The 20,715-nt window shown below is 38.9% G+C and overlaps 1 protein-coding gene across 2 annotated transcripts in view; it reads right to left on the reverse strand.

Annotated features, from left to right (window-relative positions):
• Positions 1-20,715, reverse strand: part of znf462 (zinc finger protein 462) — a 52,940-nt gene that overhangs the window by 25,333 nt on the left and 6,892 nt on the right. For both annotated transcript variants that reach the window (XM_044173637.1, XM_044173636.1), the window contains exons 2-3: positions 2,975-3,225; positions 1-2,728 (exon numbers count right to left, since the gene is read on the reverse strand). The exon at positions 1-2,728 is cut by the window's left edge and continues 2,521 nt beyond it. In XM_044173637.1, the coding sequence (XP_044029572.1) occupies positions 1-2,728; positions 2,975-3,185 (2,939 nt within the window). In that variant the 5' untranslated portion in view covers positions 3,186-3,225. The remainder of the gene's footprint in view (positions 2,729-2,974; positions 3,226-20,715) is intronic.

Below are 20,715 nucleotides of genomic sequence, written 5' to 3' on the forward strand. Positions count from 1 at the left end.
ATATCTTCATCTGATCCATACACTGCTGTGCTTGGTTGTTTTGGAGGCGTAGCCATGCTGAGATTATATGAAGAGTTTGCAACAGACTGTGAATGATCCACTGAGATGACCTTCATGGTTTTCTGTATACGGAAATAAGACGCCTTTTGCTCTGGGTGTTTCTTCTGATAGTGGACCAAAACAGAGTGCATGTTGGGGCTAGCAAAAGAACACACATCACAGTCATAGACAACAACATTGCCACCTGTGGATTCTTTAAGAGAGTCTGTCTCAGCACTGGCTTCAGCGGTCTTGGAGACAGTTTTCAGAACTGGGCTGGAGGAGGACCTGGGGGTTGATGTTGCTGAGTTAAAATTCTTGGGGCCAGAGTTTAATATTTCTCTCAGGGTTTGCGATTCGCCCGTTTTGTGGGACTGCTCCACTACATAGCTGGAGAAGATCATAGCATTGTTGATTTTCACTGTAGGGTGCATTCTTTGGTAATGGGGCATTAGGCTCCTGACATTGGGGCTTGTGTACGAACAAAAGCGGCACATGTATACCAGATTTGGTTGGTTGAAGTTGAGCACATTGCTTGCTTCAGGGTGGTGATCCATGTAGTGTTGGTGTAGATCGTTGTAATTTGTGTATTCAATGTAGCACTCCAAGCAGCGGAAGACTGCACTCTGGTCCTCAGGGTCCAGGATGTACTTAAAGCTGAACTTGATGTAAGGGTGCATCCTCTGGTAATGGGTGCTGACGCTACGAGCTGATTTGTTGTGGTAATCACAGTGTTTACAGTAGAAACGCGCAGTACCTGGTTCCTCTGAATAATCAGCGTTCTCTTGGATAGTACTGTCACTGGGGTCAGCAGAGATGTTTTCACTATCATCTGAGAGAGTCAGTGATATAGGAATGTTTCTAGGTTTTAACTTAGGGTTACTTTTTCTTTTCCCTATTCTGCCTCCCTCGTTGGAGATTATTGATTCTCTTGCATGAAGCTGTTGTGTGTTATAAGTGAAGACAGGGTTTTTATTGTCATGGTTTCTACCCTCTTTATCAGCACTGGTGTAATTTTCTCCTGCATCTTCATCGTCCATGTCATCTAGGTTTATGATCATGTCCTGTTGGCTTTGGCTTATCTTACTTTGAAGGTTACTGGCAATTTCATCAATTCTAGTTCTCTTCTTAACCGAGGACAAATCCAAAGGCAAGTCATTAATGGACTTCCTGGCTCTTTTCCCTGATACTAAGGGCTTTTTGGTGGCAAGTCCTAAAATGGAGGTCTGGGTTTTTTGTAGAAAGATTGGAGAAGTGTCCACTTCAGAGTCCGGCTGGTCAGTCAGCTGGCTTTCAAAGACAGTGGGATCTAGGTCATCACAGTAGGAATGCTTATGCTGCTGGTGAACCCTCAGACCTTTCAGAGTGGTGGTAGAGAAGCTGCAGAGTGTGCAGCGATGAGGGTTCTGCTGGTCGTTCGATGTGCCGGTATTCTTTTTTCCATTGACTTTGGAGCTTACATTACCCCCATTAACTGGCTCTGCAGCATTGTCATTCTGAGGTTCAGGGCTATCATTTGTTAGGTCCAAGGTATCTAAATCTGAGGAATTGTGGCTCTGTTTGTGCGTGCCTAGTTTAAGAGGGCTGGTGCAAATAAACGGGCATTCATCGCATTTATACACTGTGGTTTTGCCAGAAAGGTGAATGTTTTCAATGTGGCGGGAGATGCTCCGCCTGTGCATGGTGAGAAAAGAGCAGAAGGGACACTGAAATCGGTTCATGTACTTTCTAAATGGTATTCCTTTAGTCTCCAGTAATTTATTATCCTCATCAGTTAAAAGCTGCTTTGCATCTGCTGACAGGGTCCCAGTATAGCTGGGATCATCTATATCGCCCAACTCTTCATCATCATCATCATCATCATCCTCTAAGCTACTCCTAGAGTCTTCCTCATTGGCTAAGTTGGCATCCCTCTCTATGACATTGTTGGAGACATCAGATGAAGCAAACCTCTTGGACAAAATGGAGGAACCTGTGCTGTTGGGTGTTACTGCACTAATCTGTGCATATTGAAAGGATGAGATCTCTGGGACTGACTTCTCCAAAGTGTTTTCTGCTTTTTTTCCTACTGACTCTTCCTTTTCACCAACATCATTGAAACTGATCTTTGATCTAGTTGGGTTTTGTGAAGCAGAGGGAGAATCTGGTTTGGGTGAGCTTGCACTTGCCTCCCCTTCCAGCTCCGCAATGCAGGAAACTATCTTGACCTTGTCACTGTGTTCCTTCACCACATGATTAGTCCAGTTGTCCTTCTGGTCAGTCTCATAGTCACACCATTCGCAGGCAAATGTTCCCTTCATGAGTCCACTGGCTGAATCAGATTCCTCACCGGTCTCAGCGTATTCAGAAGGATCTCCAGCGCTCTCTGAGGAAACTTTGTTATGATACATTAGTTGGTGTTTCATTATCCTTGCTTTGCGTGGAGACTTGTACTTGCAATACTGACAGGAATACACTTTTGAATGTTCATTGTGCATTATAACAGTGTAGCTAGGCAGCTTTGCTGTCTGTGAGGAGATACTTGCTTCTGAATCTTCCTCTGCAACATTGTGCACTTTTTTGGTGTGGTTTCTTAAGAATGATTTTGATCTGAAGTAACGGACACAGAACTTGCACTGGTAAAACGGCAGATGGGTTTCAGCTGTCTGCATTTGTGATGTTTGGTTGGAATTGTCAGTAGAGTTGGGGCCTAAAAAAGATGAGAATGTGAGATGTGAGATGTCTGCTGAAAAATAAATCAGTAAAAATTTTGCTGCTAATATTTAGACTTTCTGTTGTTTCTGTCAATAAAACCAGCAACAACGCAATATAGTTTTATGCTCCTCAATAAAATATACAATCATCCTACTATGAAGAGTTATTTGAAACAGAAAAAGAAGTGTTTCCTAATCCTCAACAAATTAATGTAACATCAGAATTAATGTGGTAGGCATACTCATTCCAGCTTTAGGAGGCGTGTAATCCTTGTCATCCTTATCCTCATATTCCTCCTCTTCCTCCTCATCTTCATCCTCATCTTTCAGAGAGTCAGACTCGTCGGCATCTGCAGGCTGCAGGAAAACAGTGTGTACTTCCTGAATGTGGGTTTTCAAGTCATCATATGACTCGGCACGGAAGTCACAGCCATCACACTGCAATACCTCCATCACTAAAAAGAGGGAGCACTCCCTGGAAAATCAGGGAAACCTTCAAAGAAAAAGAGAGAGAAAAAATCATGAGGACATACAGCATTTTCCAATGAGTACATGGTAGCATAAATGTCTAATCAAGTGGTTGTGATTGTGAAAAAAAAGTTATTTATGAGAATCATGTTAAAATAGTCATAGGAGCAATAGGCTAGCCTGTATTTACAGTGGAAGTTAAGGGGTACTATAGCATGGAGACTGGTATGTACAGAGCTATTACAAAGCTGTAAGACTTCAGGAATAACATTATCCTGTAATGCTTCAACATTCACTGTAGTGAACATGCCCTTCCATAAAAATGAGCTTGGTGATGATCGAGCATGATTACCAATGGCAATTCCTGCTGTGAACAAAGAATAATCAAGTGCAGGATGGATGACACACATTTTCCACATAACAAGACAATGCCCAGCAAAAGATATAATGCTTTCAAATGTTCATGGTTATGTGCTGAAAAGATATCCTTCTAAAGCATGACTCTGCTTTAGAGTCTCATTTGCTGGCTTTATAGAGCCTTTTCAAGTTGCATTTGCAATAATGTGCTACAAAATGTAGCACATTGTTGTAAATTTGGCACTGGAGGGAAAAACATTTCTTGCATAGTACAATGTGAATTTGAATTTGGATAAATTAAGACACAACATACTGTGCTTTTCTTTATGATTGTCATGATGCTGAATAATATGTGAGGAGTGATGAGATGGTAAAATAAAAGCTGACATTTGCAAAAGTTTAATAAAATAAAAAATCTAAACCATATTGAGCCTTCAAGTCTAAATCAAATTTGTCACTGAAATACCTCCCAAACAAACAAATCATGCAAAATTAAAATGATTGAGTTTTTAAATTGCAAAAATTCTCAAGTTAAATAAAGAAGACATATTTGTTCATTTATGCAAAACTGTAACACATTTCTGTTGTCTCATTATGAAGACAAAATAACCTGGACAGAGAGTCACAAATTCAATGAAAAATTGAATAATTTCAATCACTAAAATGTCTGGAGCTGTCCACAAACTCCGATAGAAAGCCTAAAAAAACATGACAAAGAGGAGAATTCAGCAGATGCTGATGTTACTCGGAATACTAAGAAGGTCCCATTTTTTAGCATAGCATCATTCCAAGAACAATGGAGGGACTGAGGAGGGATTATGGGCTGATTTGTCCCATTTTTATTACCTTGGGATAAGCAACAGCTGGAGAGCAGCTCCACAGCTCAGTATTTAGAGCAGACTATTCCATCAGATTGTATCAACTGCTCAGAAATAAGATTGAATGAATCAACTGATAGAAGGCTTTACATCTTTGGGCTTCAGAAAAATGGATGCTGATGATGTGGCCATCATTTCACAACTCTTTCATCATGACTTTCTAATCAATTGTCATTTTGTCTCAAAAACCATATAATATCACAAATAGGATTTGTAGCTTCAATCAACAGGATTTTTTTCATACTTTCTTTTGAACACAACAATGTAAAGTAAATCAAAGTAAAAAGTTACTAATTTCTGTGAAAATATTATGTTTGCTTAATACAATAGGTGCATACCGCGGTGCACGCCATTCTTTTGGAGGAAAAAATCAAACACATTGTATTGGAGATGTTTTAGACAAAGTTACACCACATGAAAACCAAGTTTTAAATGCAGTAATATAGGTGAACCATATTACTGTGAGTACGTAAGTATGTGTCAGATTTATAATAGTCCAAGAAATCAAATAGTCAGTGACGGCATCGGTCACAAAAACTGCACATATTAAATAAGAACAAACTGCATCAACAAAACGTAACCCAGCTTAAAGAAAGTCAACAAATGGATGTTTAACAGGAATTGAATTAGCACCCAGTCTGTACAAGAACTGTACATGTCAGTTTACAAAATTGATATTCATAACAAGGCTCCCATTCATATCCAAGGCCCAGGCACAAAGATGTAACTAACATAGAGGATCTGTAATGGTATGGGTATGGCTATGTTGTGGGATTCATTAGGGATGTTGATTGCTCTCCATAGATGCATAATGGCCTTACAATGACCTTAAAATATGAGGCCATTTTGTAGGACCAGGTGCACCCTGTGACACAAACACTGGTCCCTCATGATGTTTCCAAATTTCAGAATGATTACATTCCCAAACCACTAAGTAAGTATAAGAGCGCTTGCATGAACACTACGGACACCTTCCAGGTCTGAACATATTTGAACCTACGCACAGCTAGGCCTTCTATGACAGCATTTCAAGATGGACTGAAGCTCCTCTGAATGCACAGGTGGCCATTCTCCTCATTACCTCCTTGATATATTGTGATATATTGTCAGGTGTTTCCTTTATTTTGTCCACCCCTGCATATCAATGTCAGATGGAGAAAAGAAAAACTTGAAATTCAAGACTAACACAACAATGACGTTTACACATGGAAAGTTGTGCAAACACTACGGTATGTACACAAATCGGCACACACACGCACACACACAGTGTATACTGAATGTCATGTCCGTTTGTAACTGTTAAAAACGACCAGGACAGAAGCCTTAGCATGCAACAACTTTTCTGAATGTGTTTCTCTTTTGTGCCAAAAAAATAATACATCTTTTGGTATTTTATTTTTTGACATTTTTGCCTGTACTGTACAGCTTGATAGTATGGAGTAACTGAAAACATGGGAAGAGAGAGAAAAGAAGGGGATGGCATGTAACAAAGGTCCCCGGCTCGACTCAAACTAAGGACATCACGATTACGTTGGACACATTATGGTCCATCCTGACATCCAAGGAACACAACTTTCATTTTAAATTAAATCTAACTTTGAAAATGATAACACACTGATGGGCACTTTCCAAACCAAAACACATATTTTGTTGAAAGATGAGAGACACTTTTCTAAGTATTATTTACTATTAACAAGTATTCATTTCTGTATTCTATTAGACAAAGACAGACATACTTTGTATGTATTCAAAGAGGATTAATGGTTCACACAGCAAGCATGACCCTTTGTCGATCCATTGTTCTTAATGAAAAAAGTCTACATCACAATACGCCGTGGTTTGTGTCCAGAATCCAACTAAATCCAATCTCACTAAAACCATCAGAACCAACAGTTCTCCTTATATTCTTGCTAAAATGCCAGAGGATGAGGATGTTTCATCAATGGTTGTAATAATACCCAAAGAAATAAAAGCTTCAGAAGTTGATGATAAAATAATAATAAATAAATCAATATAAATATATAAACACTATCATAAACAACACATGTTTAGGACTCTTAAAAATATGCTGAAAAATCATCCTAATTAAGAGAATAATAGCACATAATACATTCATAAAACAGCAACATTATTAAGCAGCTTCAGAGCAACAGCATAAATACAGCGCCACTGTGTTTTTCATTTGAGCACTAAGCTTTATAAAGAACGCATCTTTATTTTATTCAGCCTTCAACATAGGCAACTCCAATAGGCCAAAAACATTTTTAAAAATGTCAGTGCTTGATATGATATAATTATTATATAATTAAGTCAAAACAATTAAAACAAGGCAATAAGCAGGTCCATCAAGTATGCAAATAAGTAAATAAGAGCTGTGATTTAATAGGAAATATAGCAGACCAGCCTGGTCTATGTTTCCCTTTGGCCCTGTATATTTTTCCGTTTGTCTGCAAAAAGAGCGTTTTTCTTAATGTGGCGTGTATACTGACATGGCCATTCCAAACTTAAGGTGGAATTTCACCAATTTTACACATCGAAGTCTGTTTATAGGTCTTGGGAACTACTACTGTATACGTCAAAAAAGTTGTTTACGGCCTTTTGTGGTTCCAGAGGGAACTGCACAAAGTGGGTATTGTAGGTGCCAGGTTCTTCAAGGAAGAAGAATGCATGGAATAAAAAACACAATATATCTGGTTCTGCTGCATACATTTTTATCTTTTTTTTTTTAACTGTCCATCAGGGTGGTACTCTTTTAATGTCTTCGATTCTGTGCCCTAACTGTGCCCACACAAGTCAGAATGTCTCGTGGCACAAGTTTTTGAACTGGCACAGGCTTATTACGTAAGTGCCCAACTCAAAAACAGACTTTGAATACATCATGTTAGCTTGAAACTAAAATGCTGCTGTATTTTCCAAAGTTATAGATAATTTGTTATTTGCAAAGTAGCTCCAGCCATTAGTTTAAAGAGTTTACTTTTGATAAAACGAGAGAAAACATTGTACAGCTCCAGTGCAATTTATTTTCAGTTGAAAAACCAATGAATGGAATTATGCAACACTGAAAAAAAAAATTTAACTGGATATTGTCTTACAAAGTCAGCTTTGATTTTAACAGAGATATAATGAAATATAGCTTTACTACCACGATCAAATCAGTCCACTGATCTGGATACTGAAACCAAGAAATTTTAGGTGGGATCCAGCCAGAGACAGTTGGGAATCCCGCCCTGCTTCCCACACCCAACTGGCCAGCCAGTGGAGAGCTCCATGTGAGCCGGCCAAGCTGCCAGTATGTCCCTGAGCAACCAGGGGATCCATTGTTGTTCAGGGTCAGGTTACAGCCTCACCACGGGGCCCCACCCTGCTCTCTTGGCAGTTCACTGCCTGTTTTGAACAAAGTTGCCTCCTAATGCCAGGTTCCTTGACATGGATATCAAGAGAATCCTTTGGGAGAGAAGGGGAGAGGAATGCCCGGGGAGGAAAAAAAAAAGCCTCCTACACAACCACCATCTGCCTTAGAGTTGGCTATGTCTTTTCAGCCAGTATGTCCCTGCGCCACACCAAGTTAATGGGTGAGATTGTGTAAGTGCTTTCATCTAGTCAGCTGGGGCTCTAAAAGGCAGCGACTGAGCTGCTCAGATCCTCCTCTGAGCCGAGCTTCAAGGGCAGCCATTTTAGGAGCTGACTATGTGCGCTTAGGTGTTCAGCCAGCACACAACATGGACCCACAGATCTGATCCTCTTCCTCAAAGGCAGGCAGCCTGACACTGGAGAGCTGCTGGCAGAAATCTATCTGCCAGATGTACAGTACTGTACCCAAGCCCTCTGCCCACACAGCTCAGCAGAAAACATCTCACACGCTTGCTAGGCTGACTTTGCCTAGTCCTTTCATTTCTCAGGGACATTATCTCTTACATCAAGAGATTTTCAGAGAAATGCTAGAATCCCTGTTCCAGAGAAAGAAAGAATAGGTCAGAGCAAGCGGCATGCACTAACACTTTGTGGAGAGGAATACAGCAAATGCGTTCTGGAGGAGCTGCCAACTACGTTCCACAAGGGGGTCTAAAAATGTGAGGCATGTCTGAACTCCTTTATCTCAGAGCTCTGAAACCCTGAGCCCTGAGGAGGAGACGAGAAGGGCGCAGAGAGAAGCAGAAGGAGAGAGCAGGCCTGAAGGGGAAGGGTGGGAGGAGAAGGGAGGCAGCGAGAGAGCATGACAGAGCCACCTGGAAGACCTTCAGTGGTAAGCAACAGAGGACAAAGCCATCAGACTGGGCTCCCCAGATTCCAAAGTCTACTGACATTTGTTAATCACCAACCGGTCTCTCTGCATCAGCGAACTCTGCCAGCAGTCACACCCTCTACTCAAACTGGCTGACAGCAGCTGCTCTGTCTGAAAGAGGACCTTTGAATAAGCCAGCATTAAGCTGATTAGGAGTACAGAGGTTTTGTCCTTAACTGTTGGTTAGTGCGACCATCTCATGCCGTCGGGGAGAGAAAAATCCACTGATGTGTTGTGATATTATTATATGGCTTCCTGGCTACAGATAATTCATCTGGCAAGGACAGGACATGCATCTTGTCAACCTTCACAGCCTCAATAATGAATGACCCATTGATTGAAAATGACAGCCTACTTTTTAAAGGAAAAATACAGTGGCAATTACAGCAGGTAGCCAGAGCCATGGCAATTGATTTTTGCAGAGATGAGATGACAACATCAGAGAGAAATCAATGCATTTTTAGTTTCAAGTTATTTAAAAAAAAAGGTTTAATACTTCATATTCTGATCTCTTTGGTCCACAGTCTCCACTAGGTTTTCTAAGAAGAAGGCAGAAAGACAGCAGAGAAAGATCTCATTGTGTCTGCAGAAGAGCAGAAAGTGTTGCGTCACAGGACCAGTGAGAATTTGGCCTCTTGCACAAACAGGAGATAGAGAGCTGAAGATCAAGATGGCTACTCCCATCCTCTGATGTCATCAGCCCTGGAGAACTCAACACACAGGATCTGATAGTGTGCTCAGCAGTTGCTCATACACAAATAACACAATGCTTAATATAATGCAATATAATACCACAAACTATGGCCTCAAAATGACCAAAGAGTTGAAACAGCACCTCCCTAACATAAGTCTTAAACAGTCAAAAATTAAACATATAAGCATAACAAAAGTAGCAGGATACTGGTTGCAAGGCTATTATACTGGTCTAGTATTTGTACAGGTGTTCATATGTTCAGCTGCTCTATATAGACAAATGTGAAGAGACAAAATCAACTGTAACACATATTAAATGTGTATGGTGAAACTAAACGCATGACCTTTCAAACTCCAGCCAAACCCACATTCTAAGTATTAAGCTCACATGATGATCATGTTCATCAAGAATGCTACATAAACTAAAAACAAGTAAAAACTGGTTATTAGATTAAATTAAGCTCAGAAAAACAGGCCAAACTGTCACCATCTCTGTTCAATAAAATCATGTATTAGACCTCACCACAACTGTAAACTTTAGAAGGTGATATCCAAACCAACCTGACTTCAATGTAAAAAAAAAAAAAACTTGGCTTCAAAATCAAGTATTGGATCTTGATAGTAGTACACCTCACAAGGTGATACAAGGTTGGTGAGAGGGAGATGTGTTTACATGAATTCAGCTTTTGCAGCTCTTTGCTCTGATTATTTTATCATACAAACGACAGGAAATCTGCCGCACAACACTATGCTCTCTGTGTAAATAACTAATATTCAGATTCTGTGACAATCTCCCCAATGCCAAATCCGTGCCTTTCCCTTTTCTCAGTTTTCCCCACCCCAACACAGTAATAATATGCACCTGTCTTTTAACCTGTGGCACATTATTCCACTTTAAAGCACTTTCTGCCATGAAATATGCCAGCTTGTGACAGGATGCTGCAATAGAAGAATTCTTTTGAGGGTATAAGGCTATAATACATCTGGTCAAGAAGAGTGAATATGACGATGAGCAGTTAAATGTACAACTTTAATAATGGGTATTAATGTTGCTGACATGTAGAAACTAGCTCTTAAAGAGCTTACGGTATCAGACACTGCATTTACATAAAAATAGCTGGAACTGAAAAATTCTAATTTCAAGAGGTACAATATTGGCAACAATGAAAGGCTGTGAAGCAGCTGCTGGCATGTCATGTAGACTGTAGTAGGGCTGCAACTAGCAAATGTTTTCTTTTTTGATTAATCTGACGATTTTTTTTTATTGAATCGATTAAAATTTTGGTCTATCCAAAGTCTAAAAAAAGTTTTAAAGAAAAATACATCACGGCCTAAGGTGGCATTTTCAAATTGTTTGTCTGACCAACAGTCCATAACGCAAAGATATTCAGTTTAATATCAATTCCTCACACGTCAGAAGGTGGGACCATCAAATTATTGGCATTTGTGCTTGAAAAAACACTTTTTGATTTTTAAATTGATTATGAAATTAACCAATACATTTTCTGCCCATCACCTCATTGATTAATCATTTCCAGCTCTACACTAAAGCAACACAGTACAATTATGTTTACATGTCACTTTTGTGTCATTAGACCAAACAGAAGCATCTCATGGCATACAGTGTCTTATTGCCTATGCAAAACCATGCACATAACCCCCCAAAAATTAACAATAACTAATACTTCACCTATATCTTAATTGGAATTATTTTAAAAACGGATAGTAGAACAAGAAATTGTTTAAGCTCAGGTAGCTTTTTATTTTTACTTCCTTATTATAGTCATAAATGTTTTTAACACCTTGATTTTTAGACAAGGGAGACATTTTTGACTGTGACACACTTCACAACAAATACATCACAATTGTAATGTATTTGACCTATGGCAATCGCACTAGACCTTACCAACGATGTTGTTGACAAGCACCAGTGCAAAGTAAGTCTTAGACCAGTTGTGTAACTTCAATTCAATTTCATTTTCATTTGTGGATGGATATTGGTCAGTTATGGAGCTGCAACGATTAGTCGATTCATTGATTAGTTGTCAACTATTAAATTAATTGCCAATTATTTAATAATCAATTAATCCTTTTGAGTTATTTTTTAAGATATTTTCTGGTTTCTTTACTCCTCTATGACAGTAAACTGAATATCTTTGGGTTGTGGATAAAACAAGACATTTGAGGACATCACCTTGGGATTTGGGAAACAGAGATCAACATTTTTCACCATTTTATGGACGTAACAACGAATCGATTAATGGAGAAAATGATCGACAGATTAATCGATAATGAAAATAATCGTCAGTTGCAGCCCTAGTCAGCTCATCCCTTAATATCAAATTGTGAATGCATATTTATTTTCATTGGATCACCTACTGGGATATTGTCTTCCCATGCTGTGTGCAAGCCTGCCCACCCACCCTTGTTATCACACATTTTGTTTTAAGTTTAGTAAACATTTAACGGCACAACTTGCTTTCCCTGAATATGCCAAATCTGCCTACGTGTCTCTGAATCTACGCAGTGTTCCTTTATACAAAGCAATATTCAGTCGGAATAGTGAGATATTTTTAACTCACAAAGATTACCACCATTACACTAATTTCAAATATGTTTTCCATTATAATTGTATTATTACATTAACATTTGGGATACTTAACCATTTTTATTAGGTAGTTAAAGGTTCATAAACTTTACAGCTGACTTCCTTCGTACAGGAAGTAGAAGTGAATAGTGAAGCAAGTGCTTTGTGGAAGGATGACATTTTAGTCAAAGAAATGTCACATCTTCTGTTATTCTATAAAATTATTACATTGCTCCTGATTCATCCGTGTTTTGATTTCTGTGATTTACATAAAATACTAAGGACTAAGGACCTCATGGCTGATTTTCAACAATACCTGTCTTTATCACAGCATGACAAACCTCTGTGCAGCCTTTCAGTAGCTTTAGTATCTGAAGGCTCAAATCATCGTGCTGATGCAAGCATGGGCCAAGTCAAGCAGCAGCAAGAAATATTTATTTTGGCACCAAACCTTTAATCATTCTCTTTACCAGATACAACTGAGGGACTTTGAAACTAGAAAAACTGAGGTAAGCCTTTGGTTTCAAAGTAGAAGGGTTTTTTTGCGCGTCCTACACCTGGTGACTGCATCATCAGGTGTAAGATTTGATGATTAGAGCCTGTGGATGAGGTAATTCACAACTGTGCTGGTTTACTAGGCATTTAACTTGCAATATTACAGGTACAATGTTACAATATTAGTGTTTTGTAGACTGACAGTAGTTATTTGGCACAAAAGTAAACCTATGATGGATACTTACAGAAAATATTTTCTTTTTAAAGCTACTTCAGTACCATTTTGACTGTAAGACACCTAAACTATGTTCAAGCTACATTTCAATTTTTGAGAAAACATGAAATCTATACCCCTAGTAAAATCAAGAAAATTCCAACATGCTGACAGAAGCTCTAAATTTGTTCAAAGAGGGCAATATGTGGGACTACACTTGACAGGGTTCTAACTGTATTAGGCATAACTCCTAAAACAGGTTGAAAACAGACTTACTCAGATAGAACACCAAAACAGTTCAGACTTGGTGACTGCCACTAACATCCAGGCTGTCCTGAGTTGCAAATAGTGCCACCACAGACGCTGACTAGAAGGTCAGGACAACTGAGTCACTCCTTCCACATCTGTGGGAAATCTTAACACACCAGCGAACTGACTTAGCATTAGGACATTCAATTTTATCACAGCTTTCTCATAAAATAGTTTAAAGAAACCATTACTTGCATGTTCTCAATGCCCTTATCTATGGAAATTACAATATTTAATTGAATTTCCTGTAAACATTCTTGGAAGTTGTTTTGTGGTGTTCTAAGCATAAAACGGCACACCTCATCGGTATAAAGTTGTTCCCATCTATGTTTGCAACTAATGATTATTCATTTTGTCAATAAAATGTCCAAAAATGGCACCCATTATAATTTCCCAGAGCCCGAAGTGGCATCTTAAAATTCTTTGTTTTATCTGACCATTGATTCAAAACCAAAAGATAAATAGTTTACTATCATATATGACATGGAAAAGCAGCTAATCTTCATATTTGAGAAGCTGAAAAAACAGCCAAACAGCTGCCATCTTTGCTTGAGAAATGACTGAAACGATTAATTGATTATCAAAATAGTTGCAGATTAAGTGTCTGTCAATCGACCAGTAACTCATGATGGCTAATGTTAGCTAATGTTAACAAACATTAAATAGATATCCCTGTGTGATATCACTGAGTTACTTCACTGAATTCCTGACTCTTCTCTACAGTTGCACTGTTTTAGAATTTAACATTATCCAGTCACTTGTGACAACAGTGGCTGGCTAGCAAGAGTTACATAATCTCACTATTCTATAAAGATCCATTCTATAAAGCTATAAGCTATATCTTTATATATATATATTTGTTTTTAATTTAACAATGTATCAAATTACGATGTGAAAACAATGTGACAAAGTGAAAGAGGTCGCTCATAGTGATGGTATAGAAAATGATCACCTCAATCTGCAGCTCTCCTCGGCTTTACGGAGCTTTACTGCGAGTTTTAGCGTTTTCGTGGTGTTGTTTTCACCTCAGCAGACAGCTGTTTTTAGTGAAAAAGCTCTAAAAGCGCACTGTACACTACCTGCTCAGCACCAAACAGACAGTTAGTGACTAGCTGGTGAACATTGTGGAACCTTTAGCAGCTGAAGAGCCAAATATTTCCCTCAGGAGTTGACCAAAAACAGAGATAAAAGAGGCTGAATAATGGACTAAAATTCATCAGGTGGACAGAAACACGACTCCAAATGAATGCTAATGTTGCTCCGCAACTGCTGGATGTATAAATAAGCAAGTGTTTGCTAACAAGTTCACCATATCAACTAGAAAGGTGACGATATGTCAACGTTTTGTTTGCAACTTGTTTCCGCTGCCCCCAAGTGGCCAAAAAAAAAAATCAGATATTGAAGGTTGAAATAAAATATTATGATAAAACAAAATGTAAATAAAACAAGATGACATTGTTAACAGTGTTATGGGGCCAGACACATTTATGATATAATTTTCTGCACATTCCTGTTGTATTATTTATGGTGAACAGACACAGGGCTGCTATCAACAGCCAAAGGGTAACCAGGAAGCATAATTAACGTTTGGACTGTCAGCTAACATGCAGCCAAACGTGCATGTGCCTACATTGTCTTAGCCATGCATGCACAACATTCATAAGAGAAAGAACACAAATACACACACGCACACAGTTACCCAGCACCATCACCACCTCAAACACACACAAAGTCGGATTTCCAGCATCAACTTGTCTTGGATTTTTCATAGCTTTGCCTCACCTGCAGGTCTCAAAACACACATTAAAGGAATGGGTTCTGAATATGTCACAGAGCATTATTCCCTAAAAAGGATCTCCCAAGAATTTCTTAATACACACTTTGGAAGTAATTTTGGTTCAGTTTAGGAATGGTGCCCTCAAATGCAAGCCAGCCAGAATAACAGCGTCTGGTTTGTGGTGATTCTTTAGCCTGCGTGCAGCTTACACTCTTGTTGGCTCACAGTTAGGCTTTTATCTGTCAGCACTGTAGCAGATAACAACACTAGTTCAAAAGAGGAAAGCTGGTGCGACCTGAATGACCTTCATATTCCCATACTGTGCCGCTGCCTAATCCCCTCACAGAAGAATAACATATTGACAGATACAACCACAACACTGAACGGGAGTCTCATACTGTGTTAGTAAGCATGTAAAGTGGAGATAATGTATGTAGGTGCTGTGTATCACTAATGCTCTTTTTGGGTTTTTGCAGATTTTCATGAAAAGCTGATCAATTTAAACAGATTAACCTGTTGTTGTCCCTTTGCATCCCAAAGTGTTGAGTTCCCTGCTGCAAGAAGACACCAAAGTTTACAGTAAACTAAGTAAAACAAAATGCCAATCTCAGTTTCTTGGGACCCAATGAGATGTCTTCAAATTGCAGGTTTTGACTAACCAGTAGTCCATGTTTTTTTATCTTGCTCCATCATCAGGTCAAAACTTACTTTGGTTTATGACCAAATACCTGCAAAACTAATGACATCCCCATCAGCCTCAGGTGTACTTTGTGTTTAGTGCTACTTGTTAGCATGCTAACATGCTAAACTAAGATGGACAACATGGTAAACATTACACCTGCTTAACACCAGCATGTTAGCATTGTCACTGTGAGCATGTTAGCATTTAGCTCAAAGCACCGCTGTGCCAAAGTGCAGCCTCACAGAGCTGCTAGCGTGGCTTAAACAAGGCTACTACTTCAGCACTACACAATAGTGATTTAAAGTAAGATAAATAATGAATGTATAAATACATAAATAAATTATTATATTATAATATTTTCAAAAAAAATCGTGATTTCAAAATTCTTTTATATATATTTAAGTAAAGTCAGGAAATAATGAGAATTAAATGTCACCTGACTTACATGACTGGAACTCCACGTTAGCCTTAATACCTTGATTATTGCAGATGCATATAAACATGTAATAATAATCCCCATTACTCTAATAGGTAATCTAATAGACTTTGACATTGGAATTCATTTACAATACCACAATCTAACCACCTGAACCTGACAGATAGATCTTGTCTAGTCCTAATGCATATCTGTTTCATTACAACAATGTTTCAGCTCATGGGTGATAAGAACAACAGTGAGCTGAACAGTGACCTCACTCCTCTCTGCCTGTGATCAGAGCAGAGCACTTCCTTAAATGATGTGATCACATGGTGCTGCTCATTTGAGGAACTCTGAATACACAGAGATGAGACATTGATCCCACCTGGCCGATCAATGGACCAGACCTTTTCAGAGAAGATGTGAGGAATCAATAATGTTCGGTATAAACGTTTTGTCATAACATTCATCAGACATCTGCTGGAATGGAATGAAAAGGATCAGAATGGCATGAAATACAGCACAAAAAACTGCTGGGAATACAACAGTAATGCCATCACACACCTCCCTGTAAACTGTTGGCATACATATTAACTTGAAATATTTTGATTTTAATTATTTTAAGCTAAAATTACATCAAACTTTAGGGTGCTCTCCAACTATGCTATTTTTTATAGATTCTGTTTTAGTTTTTATTCTCTGAGGTCAATATGCTGAATAAATATGCAATATTAATCATCTTTTAAGCTAAATCACCAGCTATGCAGCTACACATTTGGATCCTAATGCTGAGACCATCTCATGTTAATAATGAATCAACTAACTGTGGATGTGGCCAAAAGTCCAAAACGTCGCTGAGAGTGGCCAAAAACATCAACATTGTCATAAGATATTATCAGACACCTGACTAAAAATGCTGCCGTTAATCTGGCAACAAATCTGTTTCAGGAAGCATATGGCATTCAAAAAAGTAGGTCAACCATTAACCAAGCTAACACAGCTTTGACCAGAAACATTCTTCTAGCTCTCCTTCATCTCAAGCCACAAGTCCATAAGTCCAAATATCTGATATAAAGCAACAACACTCTGCATTAAGATAATGTAAGCAAGATAATGTAATTTTTGAAATGAGAATTAACACATTCTACAAATTAAAAGGTGAATTCATGAGAAATAAAAACGCAACCTTGTTCAGTTCAGTACACTCAGGGTCTTTGCTACTACAGCCTTGGTCTGGTATGACCGGTAGCTTATGGTGGCTAATGTTAGCTAATGTTAGCAAATTTTAAACAAATATTACTGTGTACCTGACTTTATTGAGTCAGTTCTCTGACCTTATGACTCTGTGCTACTGTTAAACTACATTTTAGAATTTACCATCATCCCATAATTGACACGTGTTGCCACAGTTGCCGCCAAAGTCACATATGATCGCTGTAAATGGAGATAAAGAAAGGTCTGTTCATCATGTTGGACTGCCGCGTTTGACTGCACTGGTTCACTTTTAGAGACAGGAAGTGGTTTTCCCAGCAAGGCTGCTTAACTTGCTAAAAATAGGTTTTTTAAATTAAATTGTAATTTCATATTTTGTTTTCATATGAGAGTTTTTTAAAAATGTCTACAGATGATGAAAAATTACTGTAATGACTGCATTTTCGTTTTCAGATTTGGTGTTAGAAACTTTTCAGTTATTACAACATTACACAGACTGTGTAATGCTCTTATGAAACTCCTTTTTACCTTTTTCTTTTTAAAAAGGGGAAACATTTTCCCCAAAAAGGTTTTAGTGTCTTAAACAATTCTCTTCCCCTTCTAGCCAACACAACAGCTGTGTAGTATTATGAGCTGTGCATTACAGTAAGCATTGTCATTAAGGTGATGACCTGTACTCGATGTGCCATTGCTCTATATTTAGGAATTAAAATCAAAACCTTCTACCTTGGTTTCATCAGATCACAAGTTCCACTTCCTGTCATGGGAATGAACCATATGCTCTCAAAAATTTACATGTGCTTTTTGGTGAAAAGTAGTCTTCATCTCGTTACTCAGCTCACAAGTGTTCAGAACACATGAAACTCTTGCTAAGTGCATGTTGTGGAAAGACTCTGCTATACAGTCCTTCAGTTATTTTTAGCTTGCTGTTGGCCTCTTGGTAGTTTTTCCTTCAGAGCTTCCTCTTTACACGACAATCCATCATAGAAAGATGACCTGATCTAGATAAGGTCCTGATGGTGCCATAATTCCTCTGTCTTCAAGTTTGTCTTCACTATGTTCCAGAAAAAAAGGGTGTGAAAGAGTCTCACAGTAGATCTGATTTTAGATCTGTTTCCTTATCTGAATCGTTCAGCAGTAACATCTCAAAAACGTTGTGTCGGCTGCTAGCTGTCCATGCTCGTCTCTGCACACTTTGACATTCACTGAAAATCTTGTTTTATTTGAATCACTTCACTTAATTGAATAAAAATTTGCTCACTTCTTGATTTTCAATGCAACTAACTGAATCTTAACACAATTACAACCCTGAATTAATGATCTATGCGCATACTTAATGCAACTGAAATGTTTACTCATTCTTAGCACAGAGGGACTACAAACAGTAGCCTTTTGTGTTTAACTTTCTTTTACTGGTTACTTTAACTGACTGAATGAGGGGGGGAAAAGTCTGGATTTTTGGTGAACATTCAGGAAACCAGCTCAGTAATCCCAGATTGTCTCAGAGGACTGGTAAATACAGGTGCAGAGCCTTTCAGACGCTGCAATCTAGCAAGCTTTGCTGATCTGTCTGCACCCTGACCTTCACTGGTGTCACATTCAGAGGGCGTTAAAAAGAAACACTTCACTGCTGCAGGTCCAGGCAACACTTAAAGGGGTCTGGGTAAAAGATCATGTAGGCTTACCACCATCCTAATAAGTTGAATGAATGCAGTTTTAATGGGAGAAAATTAAACAGGAGATGCAGAGCTGAATTATTTTTTACTGTATCACCAAATGGGTGTTTACATGATATTATTACCCTTAAAACTAAAATATCATACTTGGGATTTCATCTGATTTGACATCAAATGTTAATGCATTACATGATATGAACATGTGCCACCTTGGTAATAAAGGACAATGAGCAGAGTCTAGAGGATTTAAGAATTTTGATCTTTGGACCTCAAAGTATTCTGCTGACTGAGACCTTCAAGCAAGTCCTCACATTAAAAAGAGAGACGAAGAAGCTGAAAGGGAGAGGGAGGAATGCCATTAGAATTGCTTCCTGTTGCAATACTATGCTAATCCCAGGAAAAGATGATAATTTTCTATTTTATGTGTGGGTCGTCCATACTGCATGGTCAGACAGCGCCTGTGTCAGCCTGTCTCTCTCTGACAGATGGTTACCTGACATCACCCACTCAGTCAGACAGCTTTTAATACTTAATATCACTGCGCTCGCTCTCCTCTTTATATTATTTCTTTGCAAACCAAGACATTTCCTCTCTCAATCAAACCATCCAATCCAACTTGCTAATTACATGAAAAGAAGCTGGCCATCATGGTACAAGTAACCTTGCTCCAAGGGTAGCCTTTGTGTTTAGCAAAGGGCTCGGATTGTTCCTTCTGAAAATGAGGACGGCTGAAACACAGAGCACTCAGTAGCAACGTTTGACCTCTTTTGCACAGAAGATAATGACCAAGCAGATTAGAAGGAGACAAGAATTAATGGCCATCTTGTGGCTACTGTCTTCAGGTTGTCCACCACGAAAAAAGAAAATACTACTCCATTCAAAATGTAGCACTTACAGTCTTTTACATCTCCTGCATTTACGTTTCAATCATGAGCCTTCAGAGATATTTATGTGACCTTCATGCCTGAAATTTTCACAAAGCAACAAAACATGGGCCTGGTAAATCCCTCAGCTAAAGCCTGCTGGGTGTGAAGGTTAGATAATTAATACCCTTACATAGTCACCCCCTTCATTGCTGTTAACAAAACCAAAAATGAATCTTTTCATCTAAGCTGATCTTTTTTTTCTAGCTGCTGTGTGCCTGTTCAATGCAAAAACCATTAAATGAAAAATGCAGTTAATAACAGAAGTCAGAACCCAGGAAATCAAGTAGTTGAGTGAAGATAAGAGGTGGAAGCAAGCAGACATGCATGAGTTTGAGTTCTCTGGAAGTCTACTGCTCAACCTTCCCTTAGTATAGCCACCTCACTTGGCTGCTCTCTCGTGTCTCTCTCTCTCTCTCTCTCTCTCTCTCTCTGGGCTGACAGAATTATCTTCTGGATCAGAGCTGAGGCTGGGCCAATGCTCCACACAGAGGACTCCATTTCACACAGCCAGCCCCACTGTGGCCAAGGAGACACAGCCAATCATGCTGGAGTATCAGTGGCATGGCCATCCACCATTTTGTGCTCCTCAAGGTCTTTGACTGTCCTGCTCAGCTGAGTGGAGCTGCCTCTGCTCGCTCTGCTATCTTGTTACACAGATGGAAGTGTTTAACTTTAAGAGCACAGACCTGAGCGAGCAGCTTCCCCTCCTGTCTGTTCCTCCGCAGACTGTCATGGCAGTCAGCAAAAGCAGAAGTGAGATGTGTGGTTTTGTTCGCTGCAAATATGGCCACCTAGATTGCAGCTCTGCTGTTCTTCACAAACTGAAGGCAACGTCCAAAAGAGATCTGAGGACTGTGAGTCTAAATATGGAGCTTTCGATCACCCTGTCATACAAAACTTTAAGAAGATATGTGTAAGCTCCTGTAGATAACATTATCAAATACAGGTGACCCAAATAAATGTTTTAGTGCTTCTATGAGAGAGGTAAAATGTTTTTTTTCCAGATTGA

Source organism: Siniperca chuatsi, linkage group LG18, assembly GCF_020085105.1.
Source record: "Siniperca chuatsi isolate FFG_IHB_CAS linkage group LG18, ASM2008510v1, whole genome shotgun sequence".
Lineage (NCBI taxonomy): Eukaryota > Metazoa > Chordata > Actinopteri > Centrarchiformes > Sinipercidae > Siniperca > Siniperca chuatsi.